Source organism: Phoenix dactylifera, chromosome 13, assembly GCF_009389715.1.
Source record: "Phoenix dactylifera cultivar Barhee BC4 chromosome 13, palm_55x_up_171113_PBpolish2nd_filt_p, whole genome shotgun sequence".
Taxonomy (NCBI): Eukaryota; Viridiplantae; Streptophyta; class Magnoliopsida; order Arecales; family Arecaceae; genus Phoenix; species Phoenix dactylifera.
In genome coordinates this window covers 11047622-11069827 of record NC_052404.1, presented here as the reverse complement: position 1 = coordinate 11069827, position 22206 = coordinate 11047622, and the positions used below count along the sequence as shown (strand labels likewise).

The window sequence follows — 22206 nt, the reverse complement described above, 5'->3', positions numbered from 1 at the left end:
CTTTACCTGATGAACATGTTCAGCCTGCAGAACTTGCAAACTATATAACATCTCCTTCTATGGATCCCTTTTTGGGTGTAGTCCTTTTGTAGATCTTAGACCGTCCGATTTTACAAGCTTCTTAACCTCGGTGATCTTATGGCTGATGCCAATGAAAACATCGAAAAAATGCATTGATATTGCCTCTATGACATCACAAGTTTTGATCCATGCACCATGAGTGCCCAGATCCATCAAAGCATCACGATAGGTTCGCACGCCATCTGATAACAGCATTGGTGCATAAATAAATTGTACACCAATTGATCACAAAATAACAAAGATAGTCTATGTATGTGTATATGTGCGTTTTTTTTCTTTTAAAATCCTTTAAGCCTTTTTTATTTGAGCCTTTGACGGTATACTGAGTGAGGGTGTATCTCTTTATAATCCACCGCCCAACATACAAAATGAAAAAGATTTTTAAGCTAATTCATATAGGAAAATTGCTTCAAACCCCACTAAGAAAAAGGGAAAAAAATGAAGAAAATATCTTTCTTTTTTTGAGTAATTAAAAAAAGAAAGAAAATATCTTTCATAAGGCAAGTAGTTCGCTATAATCCAGAATTTCAGGTCAAGTCACCGATCATAAAGAATGAAAAATATTTTTAAGCTAATTCATATAGGAAAATTGCTTCAAACCCCTCTAGGAAAAAGGAAAAAAAAAGAAGAAAATATCCTTCTTTTTTTGAAGAATTAAAAAAAGAAAGAAAATATCTTTCATAAGGCAAGTAGTTCGCTTTAAATTTATTGCAGTCGAATATTGACAAAGTGGGGTAGAGAGGAATCCTGGACTAATTTCTGTATAAAGACTAGAGAGAAGAGAATCGGAGGAAGAAGAAAAGATTGTTTGCCTGGATATGGGTGTTGATCCCTGGGCTGTCGCCATGGACTCCTTTTCCTCAGTTTGGACTTCCCACCATGAGGTCTCTCTCTCTCTCTCTTTCTCCCTCCCTCCTAAACTCTTTTGTTTTGGTTCTTAGATTTGTTTGCATTTTTCTCCTTTTGTTTTTGTTGTTAGATACGTTTTGGTTTTGATTGTTCTACTAGATTTGAATTCTAAGTAACATTACCGTTTCCAGAGTCTTGGGTCTAATGTCTCTAATAAGATCTTTTGGATGGATCATTCTTTGAGGACGAGTCATCGTTGTCTTGGTTATCCAGTGGTTTCTCACACCTCTCATGTTTGGTAACCGGGTAATGCTGACTTCCACAACTAGAATTGAAGCATATAATAGTACAAGGCTTTTTTTTTGTGCTCTGCAAGGATTCTTTTGATCGTACTATTGTACTCGTAGATTCTCCGTAATAAATTTACTACAGAACTTCGTACAAATCTTAATATATGGAGTTGGTTTTGAGTGAGTTCATGCGTTTCGATTTAAGAAAAAAAAGGAGAGCGAGTGCCAATGTCAGAAAGATTCATTTAGAAAATCTTTGATGGCACCCTTTCTTATATATATATAGTTTATGAATTAATACGGATTTGGCACATCTATGTCCTGTTAGTAATTAATAATGTTAATGAACAGTTCACCGATTTATCCTTTCTGATTCGCAGTAATCCTTTCTAATTTAAAGAATATCTAATACTACATAACTTTTTAGCTTTGGATTGACGCTCTTTGTCCCCTCTCAAATGACTCTCAACTCTCCTACGCCTCCAATTGGACCTCACAGTAGGTACTCCATCGAATGGAAGACAACAATAATATAATGTGGGGTATCATAAATATCTTGGTTATTTGAGTACAAATTCGTTGGGTTTACTTGTTTCTGTATATCGTTGTGGTTCTTTAAAAGTTTCTGCTTGGTTTTTTTTTTTGGAACAGAGGACGGGGGAGTTGCTTCATAAGCTTCTACGTGCCACCTGGGAACTGGAAGCGCTTCAAAGCAGCGTCGAGGAGGAAAGGAGGGAAAGAGAGGAACATATCAATCAGCTAATCCAAATCCTGAAGGCAACCACCCAGGAAAGAGATGAAGCCAGGGAACAACTGCAGGTCTTGCTCAACAAAATCTCCGAGCCTAACTTGCCCGAGCTTGTTCATGCCCTCTCCCACCTCCAACCTCAGAGTCCACAGATTTGGCAGGCCAGAGGCAATTCCATCGTCATGGAATCCGAAAGCCTATCCGAAGCTCCGAATCATCACTCTTATGGATCCTCTCCTGCCGAGTCGTTCTCTGTGACGAGCATGCATGGTGCTGATTCCTGCGCCATGGGACTCCCGCGGCCGCCGCTGTTTCTTAGTGAGAATGATCGCTCTTCGTCGATGGTGATCTCGCCGGGCGCGGGCGCTGCAAGATATGATCGCGCTGATGCTATAATTGACGCCATGTCTGCGAAAAAGCCATTGCCTGAGAAAGGAAAACTGTTGGAAACCATGCTGAAACTTGGCCCGACGCTGGAGACTCTCATGGTGGCTGGTTCCCTCCCTCACTGGCGAAATCCTCCTCCGCTGCAATCAATTCAGGTTCCTCCTGTGACGATCAAAGCTTGCCACGCTCAGCTGCTGAACCGAGTTGCCCTGTTGAACTCTAATCATTTGATTCAGAGTTCTTCATATGAGAAGGCCAATGGATTGTCTCGGATGCAACCTGCGTCGATTTTGGAATTTTCTAGTACGCTGAGCTTGCATACCGGGGCTTTGCCTTGTGTAAGCGGCGACCAGAGCTTGAGGCCAAGCGACAGGGAATTCAATAAACTTCTAGTAGATGATGCGAGGGAAATGTCTTGGTTTGGTTAGGTTTCAGGAAGACACGTGTTCTGATTTTCTTTATTTTAGGAACTGATAATCTTTTTTTTTTTTTTTTTTTTGGGGGGGGGGGGGGGGGTTTAAATATAACGTATTTATGATGCAAATGGCACGAGTTTTTGTCCTTTCTTTTTGGTGAACAATGCTAAGATTTCGTAGTGGAAGTAATGTTTTTCATTACATGTCGACTGCCTTAAATTTGTGATATATTAATTCTTAGTGGCTAGGATAATCCGAGAAGCTTCTGTGCTTCAATCAGTATGCATTAATTTAGAGGTTGGTGCTAGCTATTTGTATAAATTATGATCCCTATTCTAAGTTAGAAATGGCACATATCCTTGATTATGCTAGAATTTGGAGACAATAAAGTTGTTTTAGTTTATGAATTGATGTTATCAGGTGAATTATTGTGAAAAATCTTGATCACTTTTTGATGCTGCTCTTTGACGCATCTTAGACAGTATGCTATTACCACTAGTTATCGCGTAGCAACTGCATACAGATTACAGTATGAATCGTTGAAAGTACTTTCTTCTGGTCTCAGATGGCCCAGGAGAACAACTTTGTTTCGAGGTAGCTTTGCATGATTCGATCCACATGTAAAGGCTTTCCATAAAATGCAGTGAAAACAATTGCAGAATCATGAAGAAAAATCAGAAGTAAATGCTTCATAGATTTGCATTAGACTGTAGTGTATGTGTAGAATCATGCTCCATGCTGATGTATCAATCTTCCCTTCGGATACAACACTGTGATGATTCCCAGTACTAGAGGCTATATAAGATCATGAAATCATTATGATCAGTAAGTATGCTGTCCATTCTGGGGAATCCTGCTTCTCCCATTAGCTGCCCTTTGGTGCCATGCTGCGGTAAAACATTCTGACTCACCAAATTTCCTCCTCAAGTTAAGATGTGATGCCGATCCAACCACACATTTAGACGTGTACTTGCAGCCCAACGAAAAGGTTAAATGGTTAAATAACCAGAAGTTTAAACGAAAAATTGATGTAAAATTGATGTTCGTTCAGGTAGACAAAGGCCATGTTCAGGCATCATCTGATATTCTCTTCAACAGGTGAAGACAAACTTGATTCACGTTGTTTTATAATTGGATATTAGTTGTCAAATGAGATTGACAGAAAGAATAAAATATTAATTGAAGCTTAGACGTGGGCAACATTCATGTTTTAAATATGTAACTAACTAGCTTCGAGGATTCCCTGGAAACGGCTGAAAAAGGTAATGCCAAAATATGCATTCCCTGGAAAGGGGAATAATAATAATAATAAAAAGGATCGATAAGCCTACTTGCCGTTCTTCAGTACGTAGGCGAATGTCAGGATAATGTCACCAGTAAAATTAAAGGTGATGACCGGCCCCGGCCAGTTGAGCTCGGCCCGTCCATCATCATGAAACGAGCGATCGCTTTCACGCCGCGCTCCGAGCCTCGACCTCTCAAGCCTCGTCTCGAACCCTGACCCACCCGTGTGGCGTGGCTGGAATAAGGCCTTGCACATGCTTTTCAATTTGGGCAGGATCGTGCGAGGGCATAAGAATTGGGGCCCTGGCTCACAGTTGCCCGGCTCAGTCCAAGACCATCATCATCAACAGTATTTGCCCACGAGAATTGGAAAAACATATTATTCAAACATGTTGATATAATTTCCAAAACCTTGAACGTACAGTATAATGTTACAGCTTAATGAAATACCACAGGCAACTCCACCCTTGTATACCGACCAATGATGATGTAAGACCTTGTGTTGGCATGGAAAAATTAAAAAGTATGGAACCTTTTGCTAAATGAGTAACTAAATACAATTACATGGACTAAGAAATCACCAGGAAAAGGGGCTTGCTCCCAACAAAAATATCTCATTTTCCGAATCCCTTATCCATTGGCAAACTCTGTTGCACACTTTTATTGCCAGAGCCTGCATGTTCAACATAATCTGAGTCAAGCTTTTGAATGATATGGAGGGTAACAAATCACTCAAAAACTCATTTTCAATTATTTCGATTACTAGAGTTCCAGCATCGCTGACCAAAAAGCTTCTTGCCAACCATTTTTCCACTAGAAAAATCAAATATACAGAGGAAACCAAGTAGAATTGGCAAGGGCAATAAAATTAAAAAAAAAATAAAAAAAGGAGTGCATAACAGCAGTCGAAAACCTTACAAACTTTATATTTCATCCACCTTTTTCCGCCTGGTGGCACTAAAATGTCTGACAGTATGTGCGATACATGTGCACAGCAGACTTCATGATTCAGATTTAGTCATTTAAGTGAGCAAAATAAATTGCCACACTTAACGCCAATATATAACCTAAGCACTATTTTGGTTGTAGTGAGTCATATTAATGAATGGCTTCTCATATAGCGTGAGAAAAGCGGGTTAGGGCTGCAGCACCGAACCCAATAGCAACTAAAACCAAGCAAACATGTGCAGCCTGGTGACTCCTCCAAGATGCAGTCAAGCATCCTTCATATGCACAGGAAGCTAAGTCAAATGTAGGTAATTGGTCATCCATTATGAATGATAAACCATAGTATGATCACAAAATCAACCTTCAGCACCCGATCATCCAGACATTTCACAGCCAGTAAACAACTATAGCTTTTCTACTCACCAAGCATCATAATTAGCTGACTCTAAGTGGTCAAATAATCCTTTTCCATTTCTTTGAACTGCAATATTTTCATGGCTCACCATGCACCAATCATGAAAATCCTGCTTCGATTCCTGATTCACACCTCCATAGATATCAACCGCAAAGGGGTAGTCAGGAGAGATGGTAGCAGATGGGAGAAACTGCGAGATTGGAGAGGCAGATCCACAATCCAGATATATTTGGGATACCCAAACATCAACAGTTTTAAGGACTTTTGGTATCCCTAAAATCTAGGGTTGCGAGGTCCAAGGTCCTCTCAATCCCCCTACTGTCCCCCACCTCATCTCACTCTGCTGACTCCTGCATTTGTCCGAATCATTCATAAATCCACAATGAGCCGTTCAAATGTGCAAAGACAAAAATGATGAACCAATGTTTGTTTGTCTGAACCTTGCATATTATGCTTTAACATTGATAGTAGATATGTTTTAAGATGAGAAAATGCTATCCATGCAGAAGAACATGGTATGTTACTGTTTTCCATTCCCTACAAGTTATTAAAGCATAAAAATTATTAACATCATGAAGAGTGAAAAGGTGCAAACCTTGTCTGCAAGTGGATCAAATGCTGCATAAAGTTCAAAATCTTGAGTGATCCAGCACAGCAGAACTGCCACATAACACACTGACATTATAATTGAACTTGTTAATATTCATAAATGTATGATCAAGAGAAACCAGACACTAAGAATATGCCCTGGTGTTCTTCTTTTTTAATCTTTATTATTTTAAGCTGTTCTTTAGTGGTGAACTGTCTTCCCTAACTGAATGTGGTTGATTGAGAGAAGGAAACACTGTGTTAGGTGATAATACATCAAGAACAATCATGATGGATTTGAGACAATTAGCTATTAATATTGACAAATCTGCCTGACATCCTCTGGTCATCGGAATTTATTTCCTTTAATGGACAAGTAGAATGCCTGCATACAATAAACAATAGAACCACAAACCCACGCAGGCAAAACAAACCACATTCTTAAATCACTTCAGTGATGGAAACTATATTCTTCAAATCATTTTATGAACTTACCACAATTTTCATCCCTTCTAAACTGTGTTTTATGTGGACCAGTTCCTTTGTCATGCATGGAGGTGTATAACTTTTGATAAGCCCTATACAATCTGCATGTGTCATAATTGTGTTATTTTATAAGGGATGGTACTAAATAGACAACCAGAATTAAGGAAAATATAACAAGTAAAGTTTAGATGTTGTTGCTTTAGGGAAAGCAACAATACCTTTTCTGTTGATTAAAGTTGTTTATGGGGGAGGAGAACTCTGATGACACGTACTGGTCAAGGTATATACTCTTATACATGAAATGCCAAAGTCCAGCTGGGCCACCAGTGCCTAGGCAAGAAGACAAAGATCCAGCAGTCATTTTATCCAGACCTAAAGGAGGAGACATAGATCCAGAACGGAGAGAAGAATCAACAGGCAGGTCCTCCACATGTAGACCACCATCTAGCATGGATCTCTTAACTTCACAGAGAACATTTGACTTCACAAGCACCGCCTCAATGCGAAGCCTATGTAATATCAATGAAACTGAAATTATCATTTTACTTGGGGATAATGATATTCAAAGTAATTCTATAAATTGGATGCAAAATTAGATTACAGATGCTTATGCTAAATTAAATATAGCCCTTTCTCTCTTTATGTGTAGCAACTCAACCTGCAATCTTTGAGATGATAGAAGGCATCTGAACTGGTAGTAAGCAATGTCAAATATGTATCCCCCTGTAAAATAAGGCAACTTGCTGAGACAGTAGCCAGTGGCCTAACAAATGCATATATGAAGAGAAATGAAAATTTTGCAATTGGGTGTCATGTAATTTCTGGTCAAACAGGTCTTCTCACATGATTCAAAATCAAAGATACCATACATGTGGATGTTAAATACACATCTCACTCACATCAAAAAAATGGACATAAGCATATAGGAATGCCATTGGATTATATCTTGGTAAGCAAATTGGTGAAAAAGATTCAGAAGTCCTGCACCATGGAAATATAAAATATGTAAGAGCATGATCCCTTAAATAAGCTTATAAAGTACCAGCATAAATTCTGCCATTCTTAAAATTTTAAGGCCTTGGCCTTAACTCTCAAACAGTCCAGAAGCTCATACATGTGACTTGGGTGTATGAACTGTTTATGCAAAACATACAATAAGCAAGTAGTACTATGAAGACATATATACTGAACACACTCCTTTTGGAAAAAATAGAAAGTAAAAATCCAGGCCAGCTATTCCAGGTTATTATTAAGAGGTGAAATTAAAGAAGGCATCAGCAGTAGATTCTGCACATTTAACTTCATGGACACAGATGTCCTGAAGAGAGTTGCATCTTTTCAATGAATATCCACATTTACTGTAGCACAAGAGATTTTTGAATTAGTTGATAGAAACCAAAGATTACTCAACTCACCTAAATATACCAAGTTTACTCAGAGAATATATACTATAAATCGAAAACAAAATTGTATACCATGATAAAGAACCATGACCTATTTTGCATGCAGATAACTCAGCGAGTTGAATATGTTTATACATATTCAAAAGTTTAAAACTGATCTGAATAAATATTGAAATAGGTTTTGTATACAAAACAAGCAGGCCATGTTGCCTCATGAGTATCTTTCACCAGTTATTTCCTCGCAGGTTTGAAAGAAGTTAGGACAGAACATGGTCATTGGACACAACTTCCCTCAAAATTCCTTAGAGGATCCTGCTCTATCAATCTGAAACTTTCATGTACATCTAGTTTCTTGCCATCTCAAATAAATCTCTACTGGGCCTACTTAATCAAGTCCACTAAATTTTGACCTCGTCCTTATTTGATTTACCAAACATATAGTTCTATATTTTCTAGTGCTAGATCTTCTAGATAATACCAAATTTTCCAAACAAGTTATTTAGTTACCTAAATGATTCGGAAGACAATATAAAGTTGGCAAGTAAGAGCATGTCATCCGGACGAAGAGAGGCCTTCTGTGCTCCAACAAGGCTGACAACCTGCAGTTTTAACATAGAGTCACATCAGACCAGCAAATGAATGAGAGAGTATTAAGAATATCTCTTGGATGACAAGAAAGTGAATTAATCAATAGTTTATTATAGAAAAAAGGCAGCGCACCATATTACCAAAATCAACTTTGAGAATCCAAACTTTGATCAAGGAGGAGAGAGCACATGTTACCCGTGAAAGAAAATATTAGAAAACATTTCATCTCCTTAAGTTATTTCCAACAGGTCGATATGATTTCGATGATTACAACAAATATATTGTCATTACATACACCAAGAGTTACTAGTCAATTAACTACTTGTTGATAAGATCTAAAAAAAAACTTACAATGAACGCCTTGAAGCAGATATACAAAACAAAATTGTAGGGTTCCATTTAAGAAGCAAAATCTTTAAGTTGCAACTCAATTTAAACAAGTCAAAACAAAAGATGGCTGTTTCAAGCAAAAAAAGAGCTGAACAAAAACCAATTCATATTGATATAGCGGCTTCTAACATGGTTCCACAACAGATAGACAACAAACAAAAAATTGAGGCCTACGAGATCAAGCATGTCAAGTAGCAATAATACATTGAAATAGGCAACTTAATAATTCAAATTTATCGCATGGAAACAAGGCAGCTGATTATGGCCAGACATGTTATTGGCACGAATGCTGGGTTTCTGTAAACTGACATGGTTAATCCTGATCTCATTGTAATTGTAACGACTAATGCCATGACTTGTACATACGGTAGAAAGAAGTAACTTGGGTATTTCCCTGTTTCTACCAGAAGAAAAAAAAAAAACAAAAGGAGAGAACTTAATCTAAAGAGATGACAGGACAAGATGATGAAAGAACAAAGATCCATTAAATAATATTGAAGGACAGGCTTTGTCAAAATTCATTCACTGGGATGCCATCCACAGGACTCTATAAGAGGAACATACTTGATGATACACCACCATCGTCTAAACATAGGACCACTTGTAAAATGCATGAGATACTCCATGTTTGTGTTGCAGTAGAGATCACATTCAAAATATAATCTTCTTTTATACATTGTATAATCAAGTGACATGAAAGAATCATATATCTGGTCAAACAACATACCAGTATTTCCATCTGATGTGTCATCAGAATCTCTTATTTCACAGACAATTAATCTAATATTTCACATCATATTAAGATAGACACGTGAAAGCCACTCAAGCTGCAAGCACAAGCTTAGGGCAAGAGTAGTGCTAAAAATATGCACATGGTGCGTGCACATATAAAAGCCATGTGTACCTGTTAGTATCATTATCCAACTACATTACTACTCAGGCATCTATTGGTAATGGTGAAAGAATACCAAAGACACTGACATGATGAGATCTTGCTTAAACACTTGGAACTGCACAGTAACTAAAAATAAATTCTTGATAAAATTGTCTCAATTTTCAGATACTGAACAAGAAATTTTGGATGAACCTTGTGCTTAGACATCAATAGTGCAAATAAAACTCCTGAGTCAGCAACATCTTGCAAAATAGCACCAGCTGCTTGTCTTGTTCCATAAGCAAGAGGAAGGCATGTATATGCATGAAGAAATGCAGCAGGATTCCTGAAAGGATAGAAACTGACATCAAGAATAATTTACTAGATGCACAACAATCGTTCACGCATTGTGATTCTGCTTTATCATGAACTTTTGTGGTAACATTCTTGTAACATAATTGTTTCTTTAAGCAATATACTTGGCGATTTTTTACTCTATCACCACCAACTATAATCCATAAAAATAGCATGTTTACTCATCTGTATAGGCAATTTGATGATCATCCTCATGCCATTATTGAACCTTTTTACCTATTTGTTCCATCAAATGCCATTTGAGAAACAACCCATAGCACCTTGCCAACAGCTGCCAAAAGCCCAAAAGGGGATAAGCCCTGCTGATTATGCGATGATGTTTTGTTGATTTTTCAATACATATCCTCTCCACACATACAATATCTTTGCAGTGGTTACTATTGGTTACCATGCAAGATATACAAGACCTATCCACAAATGTAGGAGGACAGGTACGAGAATCCTAGAAAAGATGTCCCATCTCCTGATTTATATACAAGTCAATATTTCCCCAAACTTTTCATGTTTGGTATTGATCGTTAAAGAACTGTGTGATTGACAACAGGCCCAATCTCAAAGGAACATCCCCAGTCTATATGACAAGAAGTTAAGCATTAAAATTTACATGACAGGTGTCATGAAGTGCACCCTGAAAAAAATTGAATAAAGCACGCTGGTGATGATATTACTTTCTTAACAAAAGGAAAAATCATTTTGTGCATATGCTCACACATCCATATTGCTCTAGCATAATTCACCTAATCAGGATTTCAATTTTTCTCTTATTTTTGGTTTCATTGTCTTCATAGTCTTCTAATTATCAGCACATTTAAGCTTTTAATTAATACATGATAATTTCAACATCCATGTAAAAATAGAAACTGAGAGCTTAGTTTACTTTACTAAAAAAAATGTACTAAATTATGACTAGTGGTTGTAGGTATTCCTAATTATTTGCTTCAGGAGCACCGGCATGGAAGGAAAATGTTTGGTTCAAACCCAATAGCTGACTCGCCTGAAGCAGACTTACCAATAGAAATTGAGGGGACCAGTTAGATAAAGTTTAAATTTCCACAAATCCATATTAACAGCAACAGAAAAGGAAGAATACAAACCAGCTGAAGGAATGAATCAGAGAGGAGAAAACAGCATCTGTTCCTCCCAGCAAGGAAGTCATATCAAATTTTGGATTTTTCTCAAAACATCTATGAACTGACTTTGTCAAGATAAGCAGCATCTGCACCATATCATGACCAAAAAGGCAATGGGATCAATAGAAATGTATTGCTGATGTCTAGGTGCATAAAATGGATATAATACCAGGAAAAGTCCAAGAGATGTAAATGCTTATGTTTATATAAATTTCTAATATGCTGCCTCTTAAATCATACCATATCATTAGTACCTGACTGTAGATGAGCTCTAATTGTTCCCTCAATGCCTCACAGGGCTCTTCTGTACAGCTTATGCAAACTAAATAAATCGGACCTTTCACAAGAAAAACTACCTGAATATACAACAAAGAAAATAACTCAGAAAAGAGCAAATGTGATATCTGCAACCTACACACATGAGACTCTAAAATATTTAATCTATAATGGTCCAAAATGAATATAATCATATGAAATATTCATCTATCTGCATCCTTCCAGATTCTACAAAATAAAAGTTCAACCATCAATCTACCAAATAGTCTGATACCACCTTCAATGACCCAAGGCACCATAAATTCTAGCACATAGTCCTAAATTAGCCCCCAAGGGCCAGTGAAGGTTAAAAAAGAAAAGGACTAAACATAAGAATTTAGGATCATTTAAATTCATGCTTCTTGTGGCATATACAAAAAACTTCACAGTTTGCTATTTTACCAAACAAACTGATTAAACAAAGCTGGAACAGTTCAAAATTTCAAATATTGCGCCAATTATTCAAAAGATTTTTTTTCTGTACGAAGTATACGGATGATATGTCACTATGACATGCAAAGCTCCATTTCATGTCCATTTACACGAAGGGAAAAATAGCTGCTACTGACAAACAACAAGATTTCAGAGATCAATTATTGTTGGTGAGAAAGGCCAGCTGACCTGATGGTTACCGGCTCTTACAAGTTTGACACGATCTCCACTGCACAAAAAGATAAACAGAACACTGCAATAATCCATCTTGTACATAATTTAACTAGATCATGTAAATGACATAATGTCTAAGAAATGGCTTGCCAATCACAAGTAAGTAGGATGAGGATTGCTGGTCAGCTCCCACATAAGCTGGATATAGCAGCATACCTGTTCTCAACAAAAGAAATGATAGCTTGCAAGGTTGCTGAAAATCCTGCTAGTTTGTGTTCATCTCCATACCTGAAAGTGCAGCAAGATGTTACATAAGTAAACAACATTTTCAAAAAATCAAGATGCATTGTATCTACTGAACCATGTTGTTCTTTGTCCCAGTGTAACAATAACCAAATATGAAACTATGTTAGTGCTAAATTCTAAGTGTACCTTGAGTATATTGGTTTCCCGGAGTGACTCAACATGAAGAAGTGTTTCTTCCGTCTTCTCCATGAAATTGAAGCATCATCCTGCACTTCAAATAGACATCAAGTGTTACAAGAACAAATTTCAGAATAGAGGCTCTTTTACAGGGTGATAAGAACCAACATGTTAGTAAACATTAGTTCCAGTTTGGAACCCAGAAGCTTAAAAAAAATTGGGGCACAAAGCACATTGATGAAAAACAAGAAGATTAAAGTAACCGAATGTTGACTTACTAAAAAAATCTGACGATAAAGATATAAAAATAACTCATGCATACAAATGATAAAAAATTTGATAAACATTTTGTACTTCATCTGCTGTCAATCAGATGCATGACAATAACTTTAGCAGCCTAGAAATTGGAATAAGCATGGCAAGAATCAGCAAGTAAATCTAGAACATAGTTTCTATCTACAGCCAGTTTCAAAACACTGCAAATGCCACCATCATAGTATACAAAGGTTGTTCTGAAAAGCAAAAACTCATTGGTCTAAGTGAGTTTAGCCTAAGAACTTTTAGGCGAACATTTGTGGAGCTTTTAGAGGAATATCAAGGGATTATTTTTGAGAAACAATATCAAAAGAAATTAAATGCATGAAAGGATAATTATAAGAATGCATATTATGAACATTTACTTTTTTATGACCTAGCACCTTTAAGTCCACCCAAAAGTAAAATAGGAAGCATATAGGTACCTTGCCATTGGCATCAAGTGACTGTCTCAAGATTACAGAGAAAACACTATTAAATATCTCGTAAGGTCTCAATCGATACTATAGATAGTCAACATCAAGGGTAGCGAAATGAGCAGTGAAATGTAAGCATTAGCATGAAAGTATTCATCTACTATTATCAAGGTACATCATCTCGGTACTAGGGCCCATACAGATGCCACCCTATCGCCGTGTTGGTATGCCTGGTACGAGGGCCGGTTCGGCGTACCGAATGTCGATACACCTCCTGTATCGTGTACTGATACCGAACCGGTACATTACAGTATGCTCCATACCATCCGGTTCGGTACGATATGACATATCTTGACTATCATTTTAAAGAACATTAGCAAAGCACATTTTTGTCCAAGAAGATATATTTAACTTGTCTAAAGAACACCAATAACTATAAGAAATCAAGCGAGATAAAAGAGAGGAAAAAATCATTACTATATCCAAGGCCAGATTGCGACGATTTACTATAAAACACATGATCGAAAAAGCAAAAATTGCCTCCTCCTCTCTCAATATATAGGGCACAACCATTAGAACCAGGCCGAAGTTTAAATGAAGACTATGAATAGCCACAATCAAAAAAAAAAAAAACAATATTGTGTGAAAAGCCCCCTAATTGCCAAGGGTACTCACTGTTCAAGTGCAAGTCTTCTTCAGCTGCAGCTATCAATTTTACTACACCAGCTTTCAATACATGCATGTTGAAATACTTTCTGGAACATAACATGATCTGAAACAAACTCAGGGATGAGCACCTATTTCATATACATTGCTCACCTACTTAAGCATAAATAATAAAGGAAATATTAGGTATGCTTCTGCTTGCCAAGCATGCCAAAAAAAACATATAAAAAACTTCACTTACAAAACATGAATAGAAAAAAAGATTAAATTCCCTTGTTTGTAAGCATGCACCTCAGTGATCATAGACAACAGAATTTTAATAATGAGGGAGAAAAACAAGAGTTGTCACAATATGATTATATTCTTATGACTCTTCTCTGCTTACAAAGCATGATAAAGGATTTTGCACAAAACCATGTCTAAGCCAGTGGCTGAAACCTAAATGTTCGCTGATGACTGGTTAGCACTAATCCATATGATGGAGTCAGCAAAAGAAACTTACACCACCAGGCAGACAAGAAGCAGTAATTAAGCATATCCAGAAACAATACCAAAGTGTATGAATTATTTTGAGAGGAACTAGATGGAAGAAGAGATACTGATTCTATCCTGCCCTAAACCATACTCTTTTCATAGATTTGCGGAAGTCATCGGATCCAGGCAGAAACTAGTAGAGCACCATAACTTTTTCACCTTCTTTTATAGAACCAAACTAACGTCAGACAGCTTAGAATCAAAATATCAGAAGAAATACCAGCCAAACAAGCCTAATAATTTTGATAACGTGCATGTCTCCATACCCCTTAAATGATCTGGTGATTTCAGCTTCTGTTAGCAACACTTACTAATTGAATTTAAAGAAGATGGACATAAGTCAGTACTGTTCATTCACTAAAATTTCGTCGTTTTGAATATATTCCACAACCATGTTTACTTCACCAGCCAAAACATGAAAAATAAAAAAGCATGGAAGCTAGCAAATCCTTTTTTCGAAATACTTATGACTGCAGACACAACCATGCAAGATGGAAGCAAGCCCGGGATAGGAAAGACAAACACTTACAGCACAGATGTTCAATGTTCTACTTACTATAATTCCCTGAAGAAATATTCACTCTTCTCCTAGAATACAATTGAGATGGTTCACTTTCAAGTAGTCTCCAGAACCTCCACCTCTGGAGTCAACATTTATAGAATGCAATGAATACTTCATACTTCTCTGCGTGCATGTATGAATGTTTCAACTCTTGCTTTGAGTACATCGCAGTAGCTATGTATTGGTTCCTGATGAAGTAGGACCATTTCCATGACATTCTCCACAATGCTCGGGTGGATAAAATCACCTATAGTTGTAATACTTTTATGCATTAAACTACCTAGTTTCCCATATCATTTATAACAACATTATCGTGGTTTCCTGGTGCTATTCTAGAGAAATAAAGATGACGGGAGGGAATATCAAGAAGTAGTACTTTATGGGCGGTCCTAATAGGTCTAAATAAAATATCAGCAACAACCACATTCCAGATATCCTAGCGCCAAAATTCAGAAACCATGACGAAGAAGCAAAGAATTGCAGCACTCACCTCATCACGATGCTCTTTTCGACGGCACCAATCATCCTGGGAAGCACCTCCGTCGTCGACCTCCTCGATCCCACTCTCTCCACTGCTCCCCCTCTCTCCAGCATACCCACTACTGCTAGGGCTAGGCGGCGCGTCCTCGTCCTGCTCCGAGCTCTCCCTCCAAGACACGCCGCCGTGGGACGACGACGCCCGGGCCTCTCCAGCAGCACCATCAATCTCATCCACCGAACACGAAGCAACCGGAGGCTCCTCTTCCTCGATCTCATCGCCGGCATAGAAATCCGCGCACAGAAATCCGTTGCTCGCAGGCGCTCGACAGCCGGCGGCATTGCCTGAATCCTCCCCGGAAAGAGAACTCAGCCGTTCCTCCACGGTGGATTCTTGAGGCTTGGGATCGGGGTCGGGCTCTGGTCTAGGGTTAGGGCTTGGATCGGAAGGGCCGTCGTCGGGAGGAAGGCGTGGATCGGAATCCATGGCGGGGTATAAGGATAGCAGAGGGGCACAAGAAGGGGCAAGGATTTAGGGTTTTGGGAGGGGGGAATTAGAGTTTGACGGGAATGAGGAAGAGAAGAAAAGGAAGCGAAGAAGAAAGAGATCGTCCTAGTACCCGTCGGTCGCTCGCAGACAGCGGCAGTAGAAGGTGAGGGCGGTTGGTTTGACCAGTAGATCGGGGGATATGGTGGGGCTTGGAAATGGCCCAGACTGGGCGGCCCACTCCCTTACCCTAGGCCGGCCTGGAAATATGTTTTTCCTCCGGCTTGGGCTGAGCACAGGTCCGAGTCCGACCCGAGCCCAAGACCACTCAGTCAGGCCGATGGAGAGCTAGTCGCAGGAGCCATCGAGATGGGCGCTGTACATCTTAATGCAAACGGCCAGGGAGACCTGGGACTCGAGGTTGCCGTTGGCGAGGATGACGTTGTACTCATACATACGTACATACGTACGTACGTACGTTGGGGCTAGAGAGCTCTTAAAAAAAGACGTACGTATGTGTATGTATGTAGGTATGTAATGTATATGTTTGTTTGTATGTATGTATGCATGCATGCAGGCATGCATGTAGGTGTATGTATACATGCGTATGTATATATATGTATGTATGTATATATATGTATATGTATATATATGTGTGTGTGTTAGCGTATATATATGTATGTGTGTACATATATATTAACGAATTACGGCTTTAAGGGCTCGTGGCTAAAAGACAAAAAAAAAAATAAAACCAGCCAAAGAAAATAATAATAATAATAATAATAATAATAATTAGAAAATGAGAAAACCCAATAAAAAAAAGTCAAAATTAAAAAATGAGAAAACCCGTGCACGGGGATAAGGGGGTGACTTGGAGCACGTAGCGTTCACCCAAGAAAGGCCTCTGTATGCTCGCCATTTGAAGAGTGGGGGAGATAAAAAGATAACCGAGCACTCAAAATCTTTCTCAAGCACTTCTCTAATGGAGGCCTCTGGTTCGATTTTATTTTGACTGCAGCGCCTTCTCTGGGCTTTTAGAACTCGACCGTTCTCCCGGGGCCCTGTTGATTGCTTTGAGATGGCAACACTGCGGAGCTGGGTCTCTTCTCTTCCCAACCAAGTGCGCCTTCCTTTTCTCTTCTATTTATTTTTAATATCACAGCCGCTTACATGAGAAACTTGGATATTAAGTCCTTCAATGCAAGTAACTTGTCGATATATTTCTTTAAGTTTGCAATGCAGAACTCGGCCGTGAGCAGCCGTTCGACGGTGGTTCCTTCATCTGTTATCAAGGCAAGTTCGGGAGATTTATTGATGAATGAGAAGGGTAGGTTACTCATCACTGAATTAAATTTGGATAGTTTTATGTCTGTTTTCTTTTTTTTTTTACGTTTTTTGGGTTTTATGTTTGATTAATATATAATAAATGGAATCACATGAAAATGGATTGTGACAGAGGGTTTGTATCTCATGATACACTGCTCTGAAAAAGGATGCAGTGGGCTTTTCCTTTTAGCCTCAGATGCTGTAGGTGTAGCCAAAGGAGAATTGCTCGGTTTCTGTTATCAATGGAAACCATGGACCCTAAGGTGGTTGGCATCCATTCTTCTCTCATCTACTTCTTTTGTCTAGCTCCCAGATTCTCTCAGCCAATTCTCTTACTCGTTCTCTGCCAGTATACTGCAGCTTGTGCATTTGCGTTCTAGCGAACACCTGGAGTAAGTTAATAATGGTGTGAGAGCCAACCAAGTCTATAGCTGACAAGTTATACTTATCTAATGTTGTAATATATATATATATATATATATATATATATATATATATATATATACTGTGAAAAAGGAAACCATAAGATGTTCTTAGATGTGCGACCCATACAATCAGCCATAGTTTCCAATATAGGGAACAGATTCGGGAAACAGCCCTGGCAGTCCCCTTGGAAGGGCCTCTTCCTGCTAGGAGAGCTTGGTGGAGGAAGTCCTAGCAGTCCCAAAGCTTTAGGAGGAGAAGAAGAAGATAAGAAGGAGATGGCATTGGATTTGTGAAGCCCCATCGACAAGTCCAAAGCCATCTGGGTCAATCCACCCTAGGTCAGCTTTGTATGGTGAAATGTTATTATCTCTTGATGTGTGGAAGCCTCTAGGTGTGCACCAGAGAGATGGTGATCCAAGAGTAGTATCTCTTGATATTGTGTGCCAAGAGAGGTATCTCTTGATGTTGTGATCCAGGAAAGGGAGTTCTTGATGATATCGTGATCTTTGCCTTGGCCAAGAAGAACTACATTGGAACCACATTATTTCTTGGAGATAATAAAGATTTGGCCTTGATCCCTGGCTTTTTCTATCGGGGTTTTCCACGTAAAACTTGGTCTCTTATCCATTGGTGATTTCCAGTTGCTTGCAAGCACTATCTTGTATTACCATTATTCATACATAGAAGGGAAAGATCTACACTTCCATTGTTGCTGTTCCTGGTGTATGTGCACTAGTTTGGGGTCGTGCAGCGATACCATCCTCTGTATGCACTGGTATCCTTCAATGGCCTTCAATGGGTACACTAATTTGACCCAAGACAGTTTGTTCTTAGCTCATTTGGCCTTCCTTTACCATCAAGTGGTATCAGACCATGCCACCGATCCTGACAGTGTCTGTATATTAGTGTTTTCCTGATATACACTAGGATTTAGTAGTTTATATATTAGTCCTTTTTATCTCTTCCATGTTCATAATTTATACGTGTTGCTTCTCTGCGTATCTCCTTCAAGCAAGTGTTACAACCAAAATCTTGGTGCAGTATACTGTTAAGAAGGTGTAGCAGGTGACTAAGTAGGTGACTGTATCTTAGGAGAGCACCGTGAGCAACCATATCTCCAAAGTGGCAGAAAGATCTCCTGTAGAGTAGGAGCCTGTCAACTAATCTAAATGAAAAATCTTAAATTTATACTTCTTCGTTTTACTTTCCCTAGAGCTTCTGCTGTGCATCTTCCCCACCCACACTGGATACAACATTTCTAAGACCATATGGTCATTTGTTGTTTTTGTTTCTTTGCTTTTTCTTAGTTGTGAAGTGTGAATGGTCTGTAAACGATGGTGTATGTTAGGTTACTACTTTTGTTGTTAGTTGCCCCTCATCTACATGAATTTATTTGGTGGAATCAGTCATTAATTTAGATGCTGAAGATAAGATCCAATATGTTGATAATGCCAGAGAGTCCAAGCAACAATTTTTAAAAGACAATGTCTGATTTCAAACTTTATATGGTGACTTACAGACTGCTTGAAGAGAAGACTAATATTAGTTGGTGTTGGGGCAGTGACCACTAGTTTGTTCCCTGCAAGATTTGCATCTGCTGAAGGTAAAATCATGGTTTTCCCTGTTTGTAGTGGCATTTTTTTGGGTTCTTACTCATCATTTTCTCTCAAAAAAAGAAGTGAATTTTCATTTCACTCTTGTTCCTTGGGATGATATGTTGCATCAAAAATGTGAATACCTCACTTTCATCTAATGGCTTCATAGTCTTTCTTCTTCTTTTTTTTTTCTGAAGGAATATGTTAAATATGTTCACAGAGTTCTTCCTTATAGGGCCTAATATAATTTTATACAAGATTGCAGGAGTACCAAAGGGCTATCAAGCTTTTGTAGATTTTACAGATGGATATTCATATGTTTACCCATCGGATTGGAGGGTAAGTCATGCAATGGATCTGCAAATATTCTATCTTCGAATTATTATGAAAAATGATTTAAATTCTGTCTTTAATATTGTATAGGACTTTGACTTTCGGGGTCATGATTCAGCATTCAAAGATCGCTTTGCAGCATTGCAGCATGTGAGAGTCAGCTTTATTCCTACAAATAAAAATGATGTTCATGATTTGGGTCCCATGGAAGAGGTAATACCATTGGTCCTTTAAATCTTATCAAACGTGTTCTAATTTTATACGTAAGACATGAACTTCAAGTTTATCTTACCTATTTAGGGCCTGTTTGGAAAATCCAGCAGGATTGAGCTGGATTTTCTATTGGAATCGGGCCTATTGGCCTGCCTAGCCCATATTCTTCCAAAGTTCCATCCTAATCTTAGCTTAGATCCCATCTGCGGGCCTTAAATTGTTTTCTTCCCAAGGTTGTTCACTAGTACATACCTCACTTTGTACAATGGGTTAAGTATGCCCAGAAAATAATTACCTTCAGAATCACTTTGTGTGCTTGCTAAGATGCATTTGTTATCAACAAGTTTTGATATGCTTAACAGGTCATATTCGATTTGGTTAAAAATGTATATGCTGCACCGACTCAGATACCAACAATATATGATATGCAGGAGGTCTGTTTCTTTGACCCTTACATTCTATCTGATTCATTTTTGTGCTTTGGACTTACCATATATGACTCTTTGTGGCGATAGCCATTATTATTCTTCTAGATGATTGCACTATCATATTAAGGTTAGCAAAGACTATTGTAAGTTAATATTGTCGTCGGCACATGAGAGAATGCGCATTGAATCCTTAAAAATATGGTTTTTCTACTTGTGGATACATATTGAAAAACACAAAATCCACATGCTTTTGTCTTTTGAGAATAAAAATCCATATATTCAAAACAATGTAAGATTTTCTACTTCCATATACTTCAGACCATGTTTTCTCCTAGTATAAATTATGTAGAGCAATTAAGTACAGCACAGAATTAAGGTTGTTTTTCTCCTAGTTGCCTTTGAAAAGGCTATGTATAACTCCATTTTGCATTAGCATAAAGTTGTTCTAGCTTTTAATATTTCTCAGCTCCAGAGTGCCTGATTTCTTTAGCAGATTGGATTATTTTAAAATGTTGCTTCAGATTAATTCATTAATTGCAAATTAGAGGCTGTTTATATATTGTTCAAAACAAATTTAACTATGAGACTTAAATCAGAAAAACAAAAAACATATTCTGTAGTTTCCTAGACACCTCTCTCTCTCTCTCTCTCTTGTATCTCATTATTATTTTAGACATTTTCTTGATAATTGTGGGCACGTTGCTGTTGATGCTTGCACTAGCCATGTTATCCCACTTCACTTTTTTTATAGTCTTCCTGGTATGCATGATTCAGAGACACTACATCAAGGAGAGAAAACACAAAAACACATGTAAATGTATGAGAGTTATATTTGTATTGCATAGAATGTTTTCCTGTTTGACTACTATGTGCAGGTTCAGGAAGATGCTATCAGTCCATTAACAAAGCTCTACCAAATAAACCGATCACTAAGAGGAATAAAGAATTGTTCTTTAGATGAATAATTCATCCATTTACCACATCCTGATTAATCCTTCTTGTATCCCACCTTATGCAGCGTACAATTGATGGAAAGAACTACTGGACATTTGAGTATGACCTTGCATCTTCAGGCTTTTCCCGAACTGCCTTTGCAACCATAGCAATTGGCAATGGTATGTACTACCACTTTAACAATCTCCTTTCATTTTCTACTAGATGACTGCTTCCTTCTGTTTAAACTTTTGGAAGGTCCATGGAGCGAAAAGGACAAAAAAGTTCCTTGATTTCACATATGAGAAGCTTTTACCATGAACTTCTGATTTACAAACCCAACCTAACAATTTCTTATGGGCTAATATTGTGGTATGATTTGATGAAAAACATGAGCATTTTCTACCAAATGACTACTTCCTTCTGTTTAAACTTTTCGAAGGTCGATACTACACATTAGTGGTAGGTGCAAACGAGAGACGGTGGAGTAGACTCCGAGACAAGCTCAAAGTGGTAGCAGATTCTTTCAAGATACTAGACATATGAAATAAGAACTCCAGTTTGGCAAAATTGCTAGCTGAGTTTGAGTTACTATTAACCGTGATCATGGTTTTCTTTTTATTATGTATATAAATATTGTTCTGTGGAATATTGCTCGTGATATGATTACCACTATCTTAAACCATCTAGATGAAGAAACCTTTCCTGCATCCTTGTATCACAAGAACTGAGTTTCAGCAGCAATGATGTCATTATATCTTCATTTCAAACAATTGCATGTGCATGTGCATGTGCAAACAGCGTACGATATATGATCGGTTCTCATGGAGTGGGCTAATTTGTTAATTTTATTTTTCTGGAAAAAATTTGATTTCTTCTCATGGGTGCTTTAATCAGGA

The 22206-nt window shown here is 38.1% G+C and overlaps 3 protein-coding genes across 9 annotated transcripts; 2 read left to right on the top strand and 1 right to left on the bottom strand.

The window, feature by feature from the left end:
• The first annotated feature begins 848 nt into the window (after positions 1–848).
• Positions 849–2825, top strand: LOC103713413. The gene is made up of 2 exons (XM_008800334.3): positions 849–965; positions 1872–2825. The coding sequence occupies exons 1-2, from the start codon at positions 900–902 to the stop codon at positions 2781–2783; spliced, it is 978 nt and encodes a 325-aa protein (XP_008798556.2). The 5' UTR covers positions 849–899; the 3' UTR covers positions 2784–2825.
• Positions 2826–4407: 1582 nt separating this feature from the next.
• LOC103711407 (vacuolar fusion protein MON1 homolog) lies at positions 4408–16241 on the bottom strand. Of its 5 annotated transcripts, none has more exons than XM_008797542.3 (15): positions 15580–16241; positions 14003–14099; positions 12606–12690; positions 12390–12461; positions 12189–12228; positions 11507–11608; positions 11217–11338; positions 9961–10093; positions 8403–8494; positions 7392–7473; positions 7151–7215; positions 6711–7001; positions 6502–6593; positions 6014–6093; positions 4408–4728 (listed from the first exon to the last, which is right to left on the bottom strand). In XM_008797542.3, the coding sequence occupies exons 1-15, from the start codon at positions 16051–16053 to the stop codon at positions 4633–4635; spliced, it is 1923 nt and encodes a 640-aa protein (XP_008795764.1). In that variant the 5' UTR covers positions 16054–16241; the 3' UTR covers positions 4408–4632. The 5 variants fall into 5 exon arrangements, with proteins under 5 accessions (XP_008795764.1, XP_008795772.1, XP_008795786.1 ...); XM_008797550.3 differs by having other exon boundaries at positions 6014–6078; positions 15580–16240; XM_008797558.3 differs by lacking the exon at positions 4408–4728 and adding an exon at positions 5484–5768.
• A 683-nt stretch (positions 16242–16924) lies between these two features.
• LOC103711392 (photosynthetic NDH subunit of lumenal location 1, chloroplastic) lies at positions 16925–22080 on the top strand. 3 transcript variants are annotated; one of them, XM_008797523.3, is made up of 8 exons: positions 16925–17173; positions 17284–17380; positions 19325–19408; positions 19666–19739; positions 19824–19946; positions 20309–20380; positions 21393–21489; positions 21750–22080. In XM_008797523.3, exons 1-8 carry the CDS (start codon positions 17132–17134, stop codon positions 21851–21853), a joined length of 693 nt encoding a protein of 230 aa, XP_008795745.1. In that variant the 5' UTR covers positions 16925–17131; the 3' UTR covers positions 21854–22080. The 3 variants fall into 3 exon arrangements, with proteins under 3 accessions (XP_008795745.1, XP_008795753.1, XP_026662306.1); XM_008797531.4 differs by having other exon boundaries at positions 16930–17173; positions 17296–17380; XM_026806505.2 differs by lacking the exon at positions 21750–22080 and adding an exon at positions 21566–21742 and having other exon boundaries at positions 16930–17173.
• Positions 22081–22206: the final 126 nt, after the last annotated feature.

What these genes read in the sequence shown, in the direction of transcription:
- LOC103713413 (XM_008800334.3), top strand. Translation starts at nt 900, where the DNA reads ATGGGTGTTGATCCCTGGGCTGTCGCCATGGACTCCTTTTCCTCAGTT. An exon ending in TTTGGACTTCCCACCATGAG is followed by an intron (nt 966 to 1,871) that starts GTCTCTCTCTCT and finishes TTTTTGGAACAG; the next exon opens with AGGACGGGGGAGTTGCTTCA.
- LOC103711407 (XM_008797542.3), bottom strand. Translation starts at nt 16,053, where the DNA reads ATGGATTCCGATCCACGCCTTCCTCCCGACGACGGCCCTTCCGATCCA. An exon ending in TATTGATGTCTAAGCACAAG is followed by an intron (nt 8,495 to 9,960) that starts GTTCATCCAAAA and finishes TTAAAACTGCAG; the next exon opens with GTTGTCAGCCTTGTTGGAGC. An exon ending in TTGATCCACTTGCAGACAAG is followed by an intron (nt 4,729 to 6,013) that starts GTTTGCACCTTT and finishes TTGAACATGCAG; the next exon opens with GCTCTGGCAATAAAAGTGTG.
- LOC103711392 (XM_008797523.3), top strand. Translation starts at nt 17,132, where the DNA reads ATGGCAACACTGCGGAGCTGGGTCTCTTCTCTTCCCAACCAA. An exon ending in CAATATATGATATGCAGGAG is followed by an intron (nt 20,381 to 21,392) that starts GTCTGTTTCTTT and finishes CACCTTATGCAG; the next exon opens with CGTACAATTGATGGAAAGAA. An exon ending in AACCATAGCAATTGGCAATG is followed by an intron (nt 21,490 to 21,749) that starts GTATGTACTACC and finishes AACTTTTCGAAG; the next exon opens with GTCGATACTACACATTAGTG.